Here is a 14,872-nt window from a genome sequence, read left to right as displayed (position 1 = left end):
GACTCCCATCACGCCAGTTGCTTTCCAGCAACATTCCTGCTGCTTCCTCTTCTTTGGTTAACTCTTCCCTGCTCCCACGCCAAGCTGACCCTCTTCCACGAAGGATAGCGTTGCTGGCCGAAGCCGGCAGCCATCCCTCTCCGAAAGAGGCGCGACAGGCTGATGGAAGGCACCATCCCCAACGCCCTCTTGGCTGGGCAGGCAGGAATAGCCCCACCAACCAACTGGCTTTTCTGGTTGCTCTGCTTATTTTAACCAAGACGCTCTAATCCAAGGCTGCCGCATTTATCCCCTTGGATTTCTAAGCAGACCCCTTCTCTGTGCAGGGCAAGGCTTCCTCCCTTTCTGCCCCCTTTGAACAAACAGGGTATGCGGAAGGCATTGCAATGACACAGCGGGAGCCAGGCGTTCATATTAAACTTGTTTTTATTGAGGTTGATTAACAAATGGGTTGGATTAACAGGGGAGAGGGAGGGGAAGGGAGGAGGCCACAGCTTGACCTGTGAACAGCAGAGGAGAGTAAATATGAACCAAGGAGACAGTTGGGGTGCTAGTTGGTTACCCCCAAAGATCCCTACCTTAAACAGCTCTTGGGTGGGGACAGTTACCCAGCATGAAGGGCTTGGGGAGGAAAAGGTGCTGGAGATGCTAACTCCCAAGAATGAGGGGCTCAGAGGCAGCTACAGCACGGGGGTGGGGTGGGGTGGGGGTCAGGCGGGGAAGGGAGGGGAGGGGAGGGGAGGGGAGGGGAGGGGAGGGGAGGGGAAGGGAAATCAAACATGATTGACAGGGACCAGAGCAACCCTGCTCCCACTCTGGAGAGGCTGTTGCCCCATCCCGGGCCCGGCAGGGATCTTCCTCCCCCCACCGTTCCAGACAAAGGGAGGCTTCTGTGGGCTCCAGAAAGGATTAAGAAGTGGGTTTAAGCAAGCTCAGCAGCCAGAGCGGGGATCCCCAAAAGAAATGCGCTTAACGGGTAACCTCCCAGCACAAGAGAAGTGACCAAACTGCCGCAACCACCCAGGAGAGCGGGGGGGAAGCAGCCCCCCTCACCAACCCTCAACAGAAACGCTCACAAGAACGAACACCTTGGACAGGGTGACGCGCGCGGCCTCTCAGGCCACAAGAGCATTTTGCTCGGCTGGTGGTTTCCTGGAAAGGGGCAGCTCCCCCCAACGCTGCCATCTCTTGAAAGAAGAATGAAAACTAAAAAAAAGTTAAACAGAAGTCTTTTGCAATGTTTCCCCCTCCTTCTAGCAGTTTAAATATTTTCCTTTAAGTGCAAATTCTCAACTTCTCTTGCCAGAAAACAGCTGTAGTGTTACTAGCACCCAAGAGAGGGAGGGGAGGGGAGGGGAGGGGAGGGGCGAGGGAGGGACCAAACAAGAAAAATAATAATGAAGGATTACATCAGCATCCAGCTTTTGCTTTTTTCTTTAAAAAGACCACAAAATAAAACATTGGTTTTCTTTTGTTTAATTCAAAAGGGAGGAGCGGGAGGATTCTGTTTTTGTTTCAAAGGGAGGGAAAGAGAAAAAAAAAAGATTTGGGTGGTTTGGAGCCAAATCTGACAGTCTGCGGGTTGCGATCCTCTCTGGTTCATAACAAGTTGGAGCGGCTGCTGCCTGCAGGAAAGGGGGAGACGGCGGGGGTTAAAGAGCCCCCCGGGAAACAGAACCCCGAAGGCAACCGGCCCCTCTCCCCCCACCCCGCCCGCTTCTCCAGGCCGCCCTGGACTAACCTGTGGTTCCTTATTTAGCCATGGCCTTGATAGCAACAGCAGCTTCCTCAGTCATTGCAGACAGAACGGTGATCTGAGGAGAGAACCAGCAGAGTCCCCAGGTGACGTTCCTCAGGCAGGAAAAGCCCGGGGCCAAATGCCTTCCCCAAACCACCCCCCGCCCCAAAGCAAGGCCTCCCAAGCCCCAGCCCCGAGAGCGCTGATCCCCACCCCCTGGGCGCTGGATCTGCCCTCGCCCCCCCGCTCCGCCGGCCTTTCAAGACCACAGGGCCAAGGAAACCCGAACTGCCAGGCCTCACCAGGATTTCTTCTCCACTGTCGTATTTCTGTTCAATCTCCTTGCCCAGTTCTCCCTCAGGGAGACGCAGATCCTCCCGGACATCCCCGCTGTCCTGGAGCAGAGAAAGGTAGCCATCCTGGATCCCAATAAGCTGCAACACAAGGGGAAGGGAGAGATGACAGTGAACACCGCGCTGGCCAGCCCTGGAGGGCCTCATGCAAGCCAGGACTCCCGAAAGGAGCTTTCAGAAGTGCTCTGCTCCTCTCCTGGGCTAGGGTGGCACCCATTTCAAGCAGCAATAGCAAAAGGGCCCCAGCAGGACTCAGACCAATCATGTTTGTCAGCCTCCATCCCAAAGGAGAGGAAAAAAGTGCTTTGGTTATCTAAGGCAGTGTTTCTTAACCATGACAACTTTAAGATGGGTGGACTTCAACTCCCAGAATTCCCCAGCCAGCCAGAGGTCTGGGGGTTGAAGTCCACCCATCTTAAAGTTGCCAAGGTTGATGATCTAAAGGACAATCTGTCTTCCGTGGCATCTACCTGGCTGATACAATCAGGCAGAGCTGGCATGAAGCAGTGCCACCTGCTGGGGCTAGAAAGCAGGCCTTCTCCGCTGCCCTCTGGAACCCTCTCCCACAAGACAGAGCGGGCCCTCACCCTGGCCACGTTCAAAAGAGCTCTGAAAACCTGGTTCTTTCCCCAGGCCTTCGGTTAGATGAGGCAGCATATCTGATTGCCTTCTAACGGTTCCTTTTCTTCTGCCACTGGGGTGGGCACTGTTATTTTAATTGTACTGTGCGACAGCTATATTGTACCCCACCCATAGTTGTTATAGAGTTGGGTAGCTTTATACACTTCAAAAATAAACCAATAAATAAAATAACATCAAGTGATTAGAGTAAAATTCATGGCAATAATTTTTATGGTTTAATTGTTGTTGTGGTTTTATTGTTGTTGTGAGCCACCCAGCATTGTGCTTTAAGATGGGCAGCCATATAAACCTTTACATAAATAAATAACAGGAGCCTGGAAATAACCCCCTAATCATGTAGCCCCCTTACTGCTCTGGGGCAGTAAGAAGCCCCACTGGGGCAGCTTAGAGCCACTGCAGACAAAGGGAAGGGCTCTGTAATGGGCAGGAGGAAGAACCTTGAGGGCCAGGAGGAAGAGCTGCTCCTGAGATGACAGTCAGGTAAAAGAAACCTGAGTCCAGGCTAGAATGGCAACCTGAGAAAGCGTCTCAGATGAGACCCTCCCCAGTTCTCATGAAGATAGAGGGAGGGAGGGGGGAGGCGCATTCAGATTTGCAAGAGTCTGTTGCTATAACCCTGTCATAAAAGTAGCATTACCACGCATGACTTTGGTTTCCTAGTCTGGTCTGCCTTGAAGGGGTGACAGGTTCAAAAGGAGGCCTGGACTGGCTGACCAATCACTGCCCTCCCCACAATGGACGACAGACGCAGCCAAGGGAAGCTCTCCTGCCCAGGGAGAAGCCACATGCCTGAGGAGGGGTGCTATGGCCTGAAAACTAACAACAAACCATTTGCTGCTTGCAAGCCCCGACTCTGTCCTCGGGCGCCTACCTGGAAGTCATTTCTCTTGATGTTGGGCACGTCCATGTTGTGAGTTGAGGGACAGATATCTTCATATTTTTTCCCAGTGAAGATGTCTATGCCAACAAGATGCACCTAAGATTTCGGAGGTGGGGAGAGAGGGAGGGAGAAGGCTTCAGCACAATCCCTTACAAGAGCCTCCTGTCAGCGCTGCCTTCCAGTCACCCTGCGCTCTATGGCAGTCTTTCTCAACCACACCAACTTTGAGATGCGTGGATCCCAACTCCCAGTACTCCAGGGATTCCAGGAGTTGGTCCATATATCTTAAAAGTTGGTGAGGCTGAGAAAGACTGCTCTAGTGCCATCTCATCTTCCTCCCGTGGGACTAGCTCGCTCTCCAGGCTACTTCCCACCCCGCCTGCTTCTCCTTAGGCTGTGAACTTGTTAAAAAAAATACTAGCAGCCACCTGATGCTTTCTTTTAACTGCCCTTAAGACTCACGTTTGTAGCCTTAAGGAAAAACCTGCAGTTTCCATGTTTTTGTTTAACTGAAATACGTATGCAAGAGACAAGAACGTTTCAAAGCGGCTAGGCGTTATTCTCTCAGAGTAACTACTGGGTGCTCCGAAAGGCCAGCACTTCCCTTCAAAGCTGCTGCAGCCTTCCCCCCAAAAGAAGGGAGCAATACCCCCACCCCAGTGGTCCTTGAGACACTTGCAGAATGGGCACGCGCAGATCCTGAGATGGAGAGAAACCCCCACTGGCCACATAGGCCTCGTAGGTCCAGGGGAGGTGGCGTGGTTTGAACAAGAGAGAACGGAATTCAAATAAGCCGACTGCCATTTTAAGGCTTAGGCCTTGCCTCTGTGCGTAGTCAAGGTTTGGGGCAGATTGCTTGTCTCTTTGTAAAGAGATTCCTCGTGCTCCTGGCAGAGTTTTGTGATGGCATTCGCAACACACTCCAAGTCCATTCACAACTCCAAAAAAGGTTGAAGACTTTGGCTTTATCCAAACCCCAAAATACCCAGTCCACAGAAACAGATGAACCCAGTCATCAACAGCAGAAGGAATTTCAGTGCGTGGACCAGACACCCAAACTATGTGCTTGTACAGTCTGTATGTCCAGCAGGATAAGGTGGAAAGGACCTTTCAGCTAATAACAAGTCACAGGGACGGAAGAGACATTTTAAGAGGAAAGTCTAGGTGAATTCCACTTAGAATTTTTAAAGCAATTGATATGTTAAAGACTGCATTCTAGTGGGAGGCTCAAACTCTAAGGCTCCTCCTTTCAAAGAAATGGCTTACATAAAAAAAATATAGGGCTTTTAATTTTCCTGATTTTCAGCACTGGAGATTTTTGTGTTGGAATGAAAGCAATATTGATTATGTACTATAATGGACCCAACTGGAGCTGTTAATTAGCCCTTTAGAAATCCTGGCTTTGTTCCAAGTGCAGCAGAAAGCTTTTTATATTTCCAGCACTGAAGGTGGTCAGACATATTTGGATGCTATTAGGTAACTAATTAAAATTTGATTTCTGTTCTCATGAGTAACTGATTGTCAGAATAATCCTTATTTAAAAATTATGGGTAAAATGTGCCTTTGGTAAGTGTGGACTGAAAATGGGAGTTACTCTTAAACGGCTGGTCACTGATACTTTAAAAAGTTGTGAAACATTGCCCAAAGAATGTAATTTGCCAAAAAGAAATGAATGGCAATGCATTCAGTTAAAATCTCTGTTTGGACCAGATGCATGGAAACCCTTCTGATTCTGAATATCAGTGAAATCTTTTTAGTGGCTAAACCAACTACACAGTTTTTATTGTCAATTTTAAAACTCTGTGTCTGTGTGTCTGTTGAACACTTCAATGGTTTTTTTTTTAAATGTTGGTTATTTGCACCTCCTTATGTTGAAGATATAAAAAAAATGTAACATCTTTGGTCATGCCCCTTGATAGTTCCTTACGCGTGGAATATTCTTATTACGGCAAACCAGATTCTTTGCATAAAGTTAAAATTAAAGGATGTCAATGTTGCTAAATTACATTGCAAAAATTTAGAATTTGTCTGTTTACAAAGAACTTTGGTTTTACCAAATCTGGACTGTTGCCAAAAGAGATCATAATATGCTACTGGAAAGACCCTTGTATTCCAGATACCAAAGGTTGACTTGATGAATTGTGTTAATTCTCACCCTTTGAACAGGGGCCTTTTTGAGCATAAAGAAAAGACCAGACAGGAAGACTCCGTGTGGTCAGTTGTTTAAAAAATGAACTGTAGCAATTCTTACATAAATGCAATTATTGTTATATATGTACTGTACTTATCTTAGCTTTTTTTTTCCCTTTTGGTAGTTCATTTTTATAATTTGTTTCATTTTATTTACATTAACATTTATTTTGTAATTACAGCAGTAAACATTTTTTAAAATAGTCTTAAAAATGAGCCCCGGAACAGAGACCACTTTTTGAATTTTTTTTCCCAGTTGTAAATGCTATTACATAACAGTTTTGTTACACCAATGCAGCTGTTGTATTAACACAACCTGGCATATTCTGGGAAACCATTAATCCACTTAAAGCTAAATTTGGGTGGATTTGCCCTGGAACACAGGGAGCCCCACCACTGCCTCGCCCCTCCCTTAACTTGCCAGACTGAGATGTGGATTCAGCATCTACTCTGGACCATCCTTTGGCCAGGCAACACTTCCAGGTCCAGGGATAGAGCTACCAGCTTCCAAGAGAATTCTTCACAAGTGAAGGAAGTTTAATTCCAGCCTCTGGTCCCCAAAGGCGCACTCTTGGTTCAGGATGTGCTCGAGGGCCTCCCAAAAGCAAGAGGCTCAAGAAAATGTTTAAACTCCTTCCTCCCTCCCCTGCCTTTGGAAGGAAGTCTCCAGGAATAACACTACCAGAAGCGTTTACGGTGTTCTGCAGCAGCCCTCCCCCAGAAATCATTCCACGGAAGAGGCCCTATAGGAGGAACAAGGAGAGCAGCCTTTTCAGGCGAACTAGGTACGGGCAGGCTGGCATGGGAGCAAGACGGATGCGCTGCAGAGCCAATGGGATGAAAGCTGGAGCAAAGGCACGTGCAGCGACGTTCTACCTAGATACATATAAACAGCCGGAGTTCTCTCAGCTGAACTCCAAGGACTCCAGTTTCCAAGGATAGCCCACAAAGAACATATTACAGGTCATCCAATCTGCAAAATACTAGCTCATGGATCACCAGGGCCAGGAGGATTTATTATAAAGAGGTAGGTGAAGGTTGCGGGGCAGAAGGCACCTGCTGCAGCTTTTAATCGCTCCATTCTAATTTCTCCCAACTCCTGCACCAGAGTTTTCTTTATTTCTTCTCTTCAACATACAAAGGTCTCATGGTGCCATGTGGGGATCTTATACCTTAAACCAGTACTCCTTGTCTGGATCGTTACATCTTCAGAATTTCATGGAAATTAAAGATTGGGGGAAGGATTAACTACTCTCATTAATGCTTTGTTTCCCTTTGAGAATGTTGCCTCTTTTTGCTAACTGTGGGATTACTCCGAGTCTGTCTATGCAGGGTACGGCTCCATAAGCAAAGGAAGGCTTGAATCAGAAAGGAGGGGCAGTTCCAGTCGAAAAGGCCTGTGCGGGTTGGGGAAAAAGGAGTAGACGTCCTTGGTGGCAGCCAGACACTGTGCCTTCTACCATCTCACGGCTGTGAGATGAAAGAGTCAGGACGGCAGAGAGGAAAACCAGAGGGGAATCACCTCCGCCAAGCAGTCCTTTGACTCCCTGTTCACTGAAACATTCATTCTCCTCCTCCGCCCAGGGGAGACACCATGGGCCCATGATCCCCATCCATGGTCCTCATCTTTACACCTTCCCAGACAACTCATTTAGCTTGCTGAGATGTTCAAGGGCAAGCCACATCTGCCAGCCGCACAAGGGTGCGCGCACACACACAAGGCAGAAACATGCTGGTACCCAGTAAGAGAAGAATGCCATTTGCTTCCTGTCTGAGCACGCAAACACACACACAACTAGGAGTTCCCCAAAGTGGGCCCAAAAGGGAAGCAGCCTCCTGTCACAGATTACACCCACTTACTTTGGCATGGCCGTGCTTGCCCGTCTTGGAAGTGGACATCTCCACAATCTTGCAGGGACGCCCCTTGAGCACCACAAAGCCGTTCTTGCGGAGGGCGGAGCACTGCATGGGGAAGGTGGCGGAGGCCCCGGCGTCGCCGGTCTCAAAGTCTAGGTCATCAGCCATGGTGGATCAGGTGTTGTGGAAACCGCTGGGGAAGAAGAAACAAGAGTCTCAGGACAGACAGGCTCACGTCTCCCTGGCAGGCCTCCTGAACTAGTCCTGCTGCAACACCCTTCTGTACCAAGTAGAATAAAACAAACCCTGCCAGGAGAAATATGGAGGCGGCAACATAGGACAGAGCACCCTCTTCCTTTAAAATACTATGAGTGTTACACCCGTGGACATGAAGTTTCCATACCCTCTGGTTGGTATACCACAAGCACACGCACTGTTCCCAAAGCTGCAAAAGCTGCAAGAGAAGAGGTTAAATATATGATGATGTATTAAGATGAACACCGTGCAAAACCTTTTAAGAGTGCTTCGTGCCAAGGGTCGCAAAAAAATTCCACAGCAATGAATTCTCCAAATTTAAGTGCTGCGAGAAACACGTTCGCGAGATTTTACCATGCCAGCCAATTTACTCCTTAGGTCAGTCATATTTTGTTTACAGCTCTTTGGGACCAAGAGCACACAAGCTCATGCTACTTTCTAGGGCAATCCGGCCCACTCAGCTTATTCTTAACCAGATGCTTGGCTATTTGGGGGAGGGGGACTACAACAGCGCACGTTGCGTTAAGTAGAGGCACACATCCAACGTGCTTCAGAATGAGCACTATGGAGGTGGAGGCAACACAGCCCCAAAATCTGAGTCTAGGGAAAACTCACACACCATACAGCACTGCCTGTAATTTTTACCCATTGAAAGGAAGCTGCCAAGGCAACAGCTAAACTAATTTGACATCTTTTCAGTCGTGCAAAACTGGCACCTAAAAACGAATGTCTGCTCCTGAAAATCTTTGCCAGCACTGCTGACAATTTTTGCCTGCAATACAGACTTAAGTATCTCACAGTGGTTCCTCCAGGCCATCTCCCAGGACAGGCACCACCCCTCAGAAGGCCTCCCCTGGCCTGCAGCCCTCTGTAACTTAGCAATAAGCCTGTAAGGTTGCTTTCTGTGCAGACATTAGCCCAAGATTTAGCAAATATCTAGCCTGATACTTCAACCACACCTTCTGCTTCATGGATTCCCCACGCTCTACTTTGGGATCAACTGCTCCACACCTGAAGCTGGTAATGTTAACAGCTTTGAAGTGCTGGATCTATACATCTCAAGGTGCTGATGAATCCAAAGAAGCAATTTCAGTAATGTGGTCAATAGCAAAATATCCTTTCAAAACATATTTCAAACGTGTGATTTAAAATCTGGAGTTGCACAGCAATTCTGCTTTGGGGGGAGGGGAGGGGAGGGGAGGGGGAATAAACATACTTGATTTGAGAAAAAGTCCATTTTTCCTTTCAGCCTACATTTTTAAAAAACTCCCCATCTAGTTCTAGCAAAGAATGGGACTCTATGCCCCAAGGAGCCTGCTTGCTGATTTACAAAAGAAAATCCATGTTCTGGACATGTAAATAGGATAATTGCTTCATCAAGCAAACAACCTCCCCTAAGGCTTAAAGGTCTAAGTATACACTGAAAGTAGAGTTCAGAAACCCCCATCAGCACCCCAACACAATCCTATCACCTTCAGGTCTAATCAAAAACAAGACCTGCTCAGCACCTACCCTTCTGGAAAGGAATTTACATGATACGCCGCTGTTCTTTGGCCAACTCTCCCCAAATGCAGATTTACCCAGAGCAGCTGGCCCCCTGGGAATGCTTCTCAAGGGGCTGCAGGGTGATGGACAAAAGAGGCTCAGGGCTCCAAGTCAACCCGAACCCTCCCCAGCTCACATCAGAGCTGGAAAAACTAGATTCAGTTCCTGAGGAGGTGCTGTAGGCTCACCCTAGCGTTAAGACAAAGCGGAGAAGACATGAGGTGGCTGTAGTCACAGCTGCTGGCTCCTACACAGCCCCCACCTGCCACGCCAAGTCGGGAGGAGCCCGGAGAGCCTCCTTCCCCTCCCCGGAGATCAACTGGGCTCAGTTGAGTTTCAGCTCGTGGCTGCTCCCGCTGCTGCCCCATATCCCCCCAAAGCTACTCTAACCTGCCCGAGGCTCCGATAATTGAGTAGGACAACTGGCAACCGTAATAGCTCCCGGAGACTGACAGCTCCTCCGGAGGCCGTGGCGGCGGCCATATCGCCGCCGAGCGAGCCGAGCGCCCTGGAGCCCTGCCACCACGTGCTTCCGATTTTGTCTGCAGCCGGGGAGCAGCGGGAAAGGAGGGAGCCACAGAACAGGCAGGAAGTTTTAACCCACTTTGTGAGCAAGCGGCAGCCCTCCGTGCCACATGTTTGGAGGGAGACTCCCTCGTCCCTGCCAACACCAAGCATGATTCAGCTAAGCTGCCACTGCGGAGAGCCAGGCTCCACCACATGACCAGCTCGGAGGGGGGGGAAGGGAGCAGCAACATGGGGAGGAAGAGACCCCTCTTTTTATCTCAGAGCAGGACGCGCCACCCGGCTGCTTCACCTCCCCACACGCTCTTGGCATGCTGAGAGGCTCCTCTGCATGTGTTCCTCGAGCCTCGCACGCTTCAGCATCCGAGCAGACTCTACCCTAATCCTAAAGTCTGCTCCGGAGGGGCCTCCCACAGCCACAGCCACAGCCACAGCCACAGCCACAGCCAGTCATTCAAGCACCAGCCCAGGTCTGAATCCCTCCCGGCCGAGGTCTCTGTTGCGCAAAGGACCCCAGGCAGCCCTCCCAAACCGGCCCAGAGGTCGTCTATCCAGGGGGAAAGAAGAAGAAGAAGAACTCCTAGGAAGGCGATCGCTGTCCACCGGGAGCCACTAACATGGCTGCCAGAGACGGAAACCCCCCAAACTGAGCTACCTCGTCCTGCTCTTTGCAGGGGAGCAAAAATGATTCCGGCCACGGCACCTCTTCCAGCATACTTACACGCACCCCTCGCCCTCCAGAAAGCCCTGTCTAGGTAACTAAGACTGTGCGGCTGTTAATAAGGAGAACTCCACCAAGTAGGCACGCTGAACAAACCGCATCGAATGGCAATGCCACCCAGGAGGAGGAAGGCTGCTTCCACCTGCTCTTCCCAACATTTAAACTGCCGTAGCAGCAACTCTGAAAAGACTGCTCCCAGCATGCAGGAGAAGGTAAGAAACAGGAGTTGCACCTTTGTTCTTTAAGGAGCCTTTTTCGCCTCCCTCACTAACCGTCTAAAAGCCATTCAAAGTTCTAGCATCCACCTCTGCATTTCTACACGAAAAAGTTACCCCACCCAACAGCTTACTCCTACTGTGTAAAAAGTTGCCTGAAACGCAAAGCCAAAATTCTGCTTTCTTATGTTTCCTGCTGTCCTCCCATCACCCTTAAATCGGGGGGGGGGGGGGGGGGCGCAGGCTTTCACCTACACCTTCCCTTTAAAGGGAAACCATGTGCTTCTCCCCCTGGAAGACTGAGGTCACACAACCGTCTTAACTGGGCTTCTGAATTAACCTATTTTTGGGTTCCCGTAATATTCTCAGCCACAAGATAACCGAGCAGTGCCAGGTTTGCACAAGCCAAGCCACAAAAAAAATCTAGTCAAGGTTAAATCTCGCTCACCGTAGCGCGTTGTGCAAATGCAGCAAGGTTGCATATGTCATGAGAACTCAGCCTAAGACGCGCTCCCTCCAAACGTGCTCGGGCACCGGAGGGCCTGCTTGCCGCCCGACCACGGCCGCTGCCCGCGTGCCCCCGCCCCCGAGCCACGCTTCCCGACTCCCCGCGCCGCTTTCCCTAAAAAAGCGCCGTCTACCCCGGGCCTGGGGACCCGCTTCCATTCATGGCTCGGCCACTCCCTTCCCTCTGCCCCGGCCAGGCGTGCAACCGCCTCTCCCCCCGCGCCCGGGCAGCGACCGAGCCGCGCTTGAGGGGAGGCCCCCGCCTGCGGGGCGGCCCACCCCGCGCTCCTCCCGGGTTCAGCTCAGGACGCGCCCCCCTGGGCCGCCCCGCGAGCCGGGCGCCGCTCCCCCGGCCCGGGCTGCCTCTCGCCCTCCCGGCGCCGCCGAGAATCCGCCCCGAAGCCGGGCGCCCGCTCCCTCTCCCCCTGCGCCTGCCCCACCGCGGGGGCGCGACAGAGGGGACCGCGAGGCCCCGCCAGCAGCGCTCCGAGCCCCGCAGCCCCGCGCGGGCCAACGCCGTCCCCTCAGCCGCGCCCCCGCCCCACCGAAGCCCCTCCAGCCAGGAAGCCGGCCCGGCGGCCGAGAAGTGCCCGAGAGCCCCGGGGAGCCCCTCCCGGCCCGCAGGACACGCTGCCCGTCGCCCGCGGCGCGGCCCGGCCATCCGGCCCACGTGGAGGCGGCGGAGGGACTCCGCCAACTTTCGCCCGGCCGCCGAGGCCCGCCCCCTCCCCGGAAGCCCCAGGGCAGGGGTCCTCGGGGGCGGCGGAAGGGAGCGCCGGCGGCGGGGCCCCCAAGCGCCGCCCGGGACCGGCGCCGCCTCCCCGCCCCGTGACTCAGCCGAGAGGGGGCGGCCGCCCAGCGCAGGCCTCTCCTCGCTCCGCACCACGCGAGAGGCGGCGGCCACGGCCGGCGCTGCGCCTGCCTCGCCGGCGGCCCTGGTCCGAGGCGGGCGCCACGCGGCCCGGCCCCCGGGGCGCTTCGCCGGCCGGCTGGCCGACCAGCCAGCCGCCCGACGCACGCGCGCGCGGCCGCCCTCGCACTCCCTCCCGCGCTCCCTCACTCACCCGCCCGCGAGCTCAACCGCCGCCGCCGCTGCCTGCTGCAACCCAGCCCGCAGTGCGCACGCGCACTTATCGCCTCCTCTCGCGCTCTCTCCCCCTCCGCCCCGTCGCCGCACGCGCACTGGCGACGAAGCCCAGCCCAAAGCGAGAGGAAGGAGGAGGTGCCTCTTCGGCAGACGCCACGCTGCGCCTGCGCTCCAGCTCGGGACGGGGCCAAGCCGGTTCCGAGCGTGCGCGGCGGGCGCCGAAGGGCGGGGCGACGCGAACGCGCATGCCCACCGGGGGACGCTCTGGCCAGGCGTCCTCAGTGCGCATGCCCAGTGATAAAAAAATCCCAACTAGGAAACGTCCTACTTCATCGCCCGGGGGTTGCGTTGAGGTAGCGCGCAGGCGCATAGAACGGCCTTCTTCCCTCCCCCCGCGGCCATTTGCATCCGACGACGCATGCTCCTGCGGTCCCGCACGCCTCGATTTTAGGGGCCTCCGCAGCCTCAGTGAACGTTCTCCACCCAGCCCTCGAACCCCACGAGGACGCATGCGTGCCTGTGCTCGCGGGCCAAACACTCGTACCACCGAGTGTGCGTATGAGCGGCCCAGAGCGGCACGCCCAAAGCCTTTTTCCTACCACGCGGCCTTCGGCGGCCATCTTGCCCGGGCCGCGGCCGCCATGGTTTCCATGGCAACGGTGCTTGTCACCGTTCAAATCCGCGCGAGGTCGGGCCGCTCCCGAAGCGAAAAATTGGGGCTTCGGAATGAAGAAAAAGCCTTCTTTCTGAACGGCCAGGGCTCCGTGACGCCCCGTCCACTGCAGCTTTAACCACCCCTTCCTCGATTCGGTGTCTGTGGATGGCTCGGCCTCCGAGTCCCATGCTTCCCAGCCGAAAGGGGCGGGAGCCTGTGGGGTCCGCCGTCCAGGGCCGAGGCGGTCCCCGGCTGCGCTCCGAGGAAGCCGCTGAAAGGGATTTGGGAGCCCAGCCCCGCTGCCGCTCCTGGGGCCGGTCCGGCAGGCCGAGCTTCCTCCAGTGAGGCGATACATCTTTCTAAAGTAAAGCAAAACGTGCGGTTTGCAGGCGGGAATGCCGATCCTAGGCCCGTGGGCAGTGCCGTCCTGCCCGGCCCGATCCCGCCCCCCCCAAGAGGCTGGCACTACAAAGCCCATATCCCTGGCTGGCGCCAGGTCCTGAGGGGGAAACTGGGGGGCTCGGCGTTGCCTTCCCTGTTGCGGCAGGGCGCCTGGCCGCCCGTGCCCGCCAGCAGAAGCCCAGGGGAGGAAGCGGCCTGGGCGGGGTCGGCAACCTCCGGCCCTTGGGCTTCACCCTGGCCTGGAGAAGCGGCAGCTGCCTGGGGGCCAGGAGGCGAACAGAGGTGCCCAGGGCAGCTGCCGTGCAAGGAGCCTGCTCTCCGAGGGCCCTTGGCATCCCTGAGGCCGAGGCGGGTGACTCCGCTTGCTCCGTGCCCTTCCTTTTTCCCCAAGATCCGGCTTTGTTGCGATCCTCTTCAGGACCGTTCAGATGTTTTAACGCGTTGCTCGTGTAGGAGGGCGCTCTGTGGGGCAACGGCCCAGGCCGCATCTTCGGTCCCACCCTGTTGCCTCTCGGAACAACAATGGAACATGTCAAAAGTGCGGGCAGAAAGCCAGGACGGCCTCAGCCCAGAGCACGCAGGGTGCCCACATCGACAGCAGAGGGCAGACTCCGCCAGCCATGACTCTGCCTGCCAGTGGAGGGGGACCAGCTGCGGTCGAGCCGCCAGCCGAAAGCCACCCCAGAGCCAGCATCCTCTGCAAACCCACCATGGGGGGGTGGGGGGCACCGTTCAGGGTACGTCGTGTGTAGCCCGCAAAGTTGGGATAATTGAGTAAACCACAGTTAAATGAGTTTGCCATGCAGACCGAGCTGCTTTCGCAATCATTTTAGAAAACAGAGTGGATGTGCAGATGAAACACTTTGCAAAGCCAGGCGGTGCCTTAGGCAGGTCTGTGCTGGGTAACGATCAGGGGCGAGGTCTTTCTTATTTCGTTGTGCCTTTCAACCACTTTTGGCAGCCGGACATTAACTCTTTGGCCTGTCTACTCCACAGCGGCCATCCAGAAGCCCATGGGCCATGCTGGCTCGGGGACAAATGGAACTTGCCCTTCAATCAGGTTGGGGAAGCCACCACCACTTTCATCCCTGGGTTCCCCACCCAGAACTCAGCCAAAAAGGGGGTGGAAAGTTAGTGGTTGGCTTGGGTGCCGTGCTCAAGAGTCCAGCTGGACTGGATGGAGGATGTCTTTAGGTCATGGTTCAGTGTATGGTGGGAAACCCAGCCATGACGTCAGCACATTGGGCAAAAGAGCCCCTTCCATTAACTCTCAGTCAGGTGTATTTTGTTGGAGCACAGC

General features: G+C 54.0%; 1 protein-coding gene across 2 annotated transcripts; it reads right to left on the bottom strand.

Annotated features, from left to right (window-relative positions):
* Positions 1–408: 408 nt before the first annotated feature.
* On the bottom strand, positions 409–12,645 carry EIF5A (eukaryotic translation initiation factor 5A). 2 transcript variants are annotated; one of them, XM_088142178.1, is made up of 6 exons: positions 12,493–12,645; positions 7,664–7,853; positions 3,605–3,709; positions 2,041–2,172; positions 1,742–1,814; positions 409–1,625 (listed from the first exon to the last, which is right to left on the bottom strand). In XM_088142178.1, the coding sequence occupies exons 2-5, from the start codon at positions 7,826–7,828 to the stop codon at positions 1,752–1,754; spliced, it is 465 nt and encodes a 154-aa protein (XP_087998304.1). In that variant the 5' UTR covers positions 7,829–7,853; positions 12,493–12,645; the 3' UTR covers positions 409–1,625; positions 1,742–1,751. The 2 variants fall into 2 exon arrangements, with proteins under 2 accessions (XP_087998304.1, XP_087998305.1); XM_088142179.1 differs by lacking the exon at positions 12,493–12,645 and adding an exon at positions 7,966–8,117.
* Positions 12,646–14,872: the final 2,227 nt, after the last annotated feature.

This window comes from Python bivittatus, unplaced genomic scaffold, assembly GCF_059951505.1.
Source record: "Python bivittatus isolate LINGU-HERP-01145 unplaced genomic scaffold, Pbiv_v1 ctg000370_np1212, whole genome shotgun sequence".
NCBI lineage: Eukaryota > Metazoa > Chordata > Lepidosauria > Squamata > Pythonidae > Python > Python bivittatus.
Note: the sequence above shows the minus strand (reverse complement) of the source record. Positions and strands in the feature narration are given on the sequence as shown.

What these genes read in the sequence shown, in the direction of transcription:
- EIF5A (XM_088142178.1), bottom strand. Translation starts at nt 7,828, where the DNA reads ATGGCTGATGACCTAGACTTTGAGACCGGCGACGCCGGGGCCTCCGCC. An exon ending in TCAAGAGAAATGACTTCCAG is followed by an intron (nt 2,173 to 3,604) that starts GTAGGCGCCCGA and finishes CTTGTGTTGCAG; the next exon opens with CTTATTGGGATCCAGGATGG. An exon ending in ACAGTGGAGAAGAAATCCTG is followed by an intron (nt 1,815 to 2,040) that starts GTGAGGCCTGGC and finishes TTCTCTCCTCAG; the next exon opens with ATCACCGTTCTGTCTGCAAT.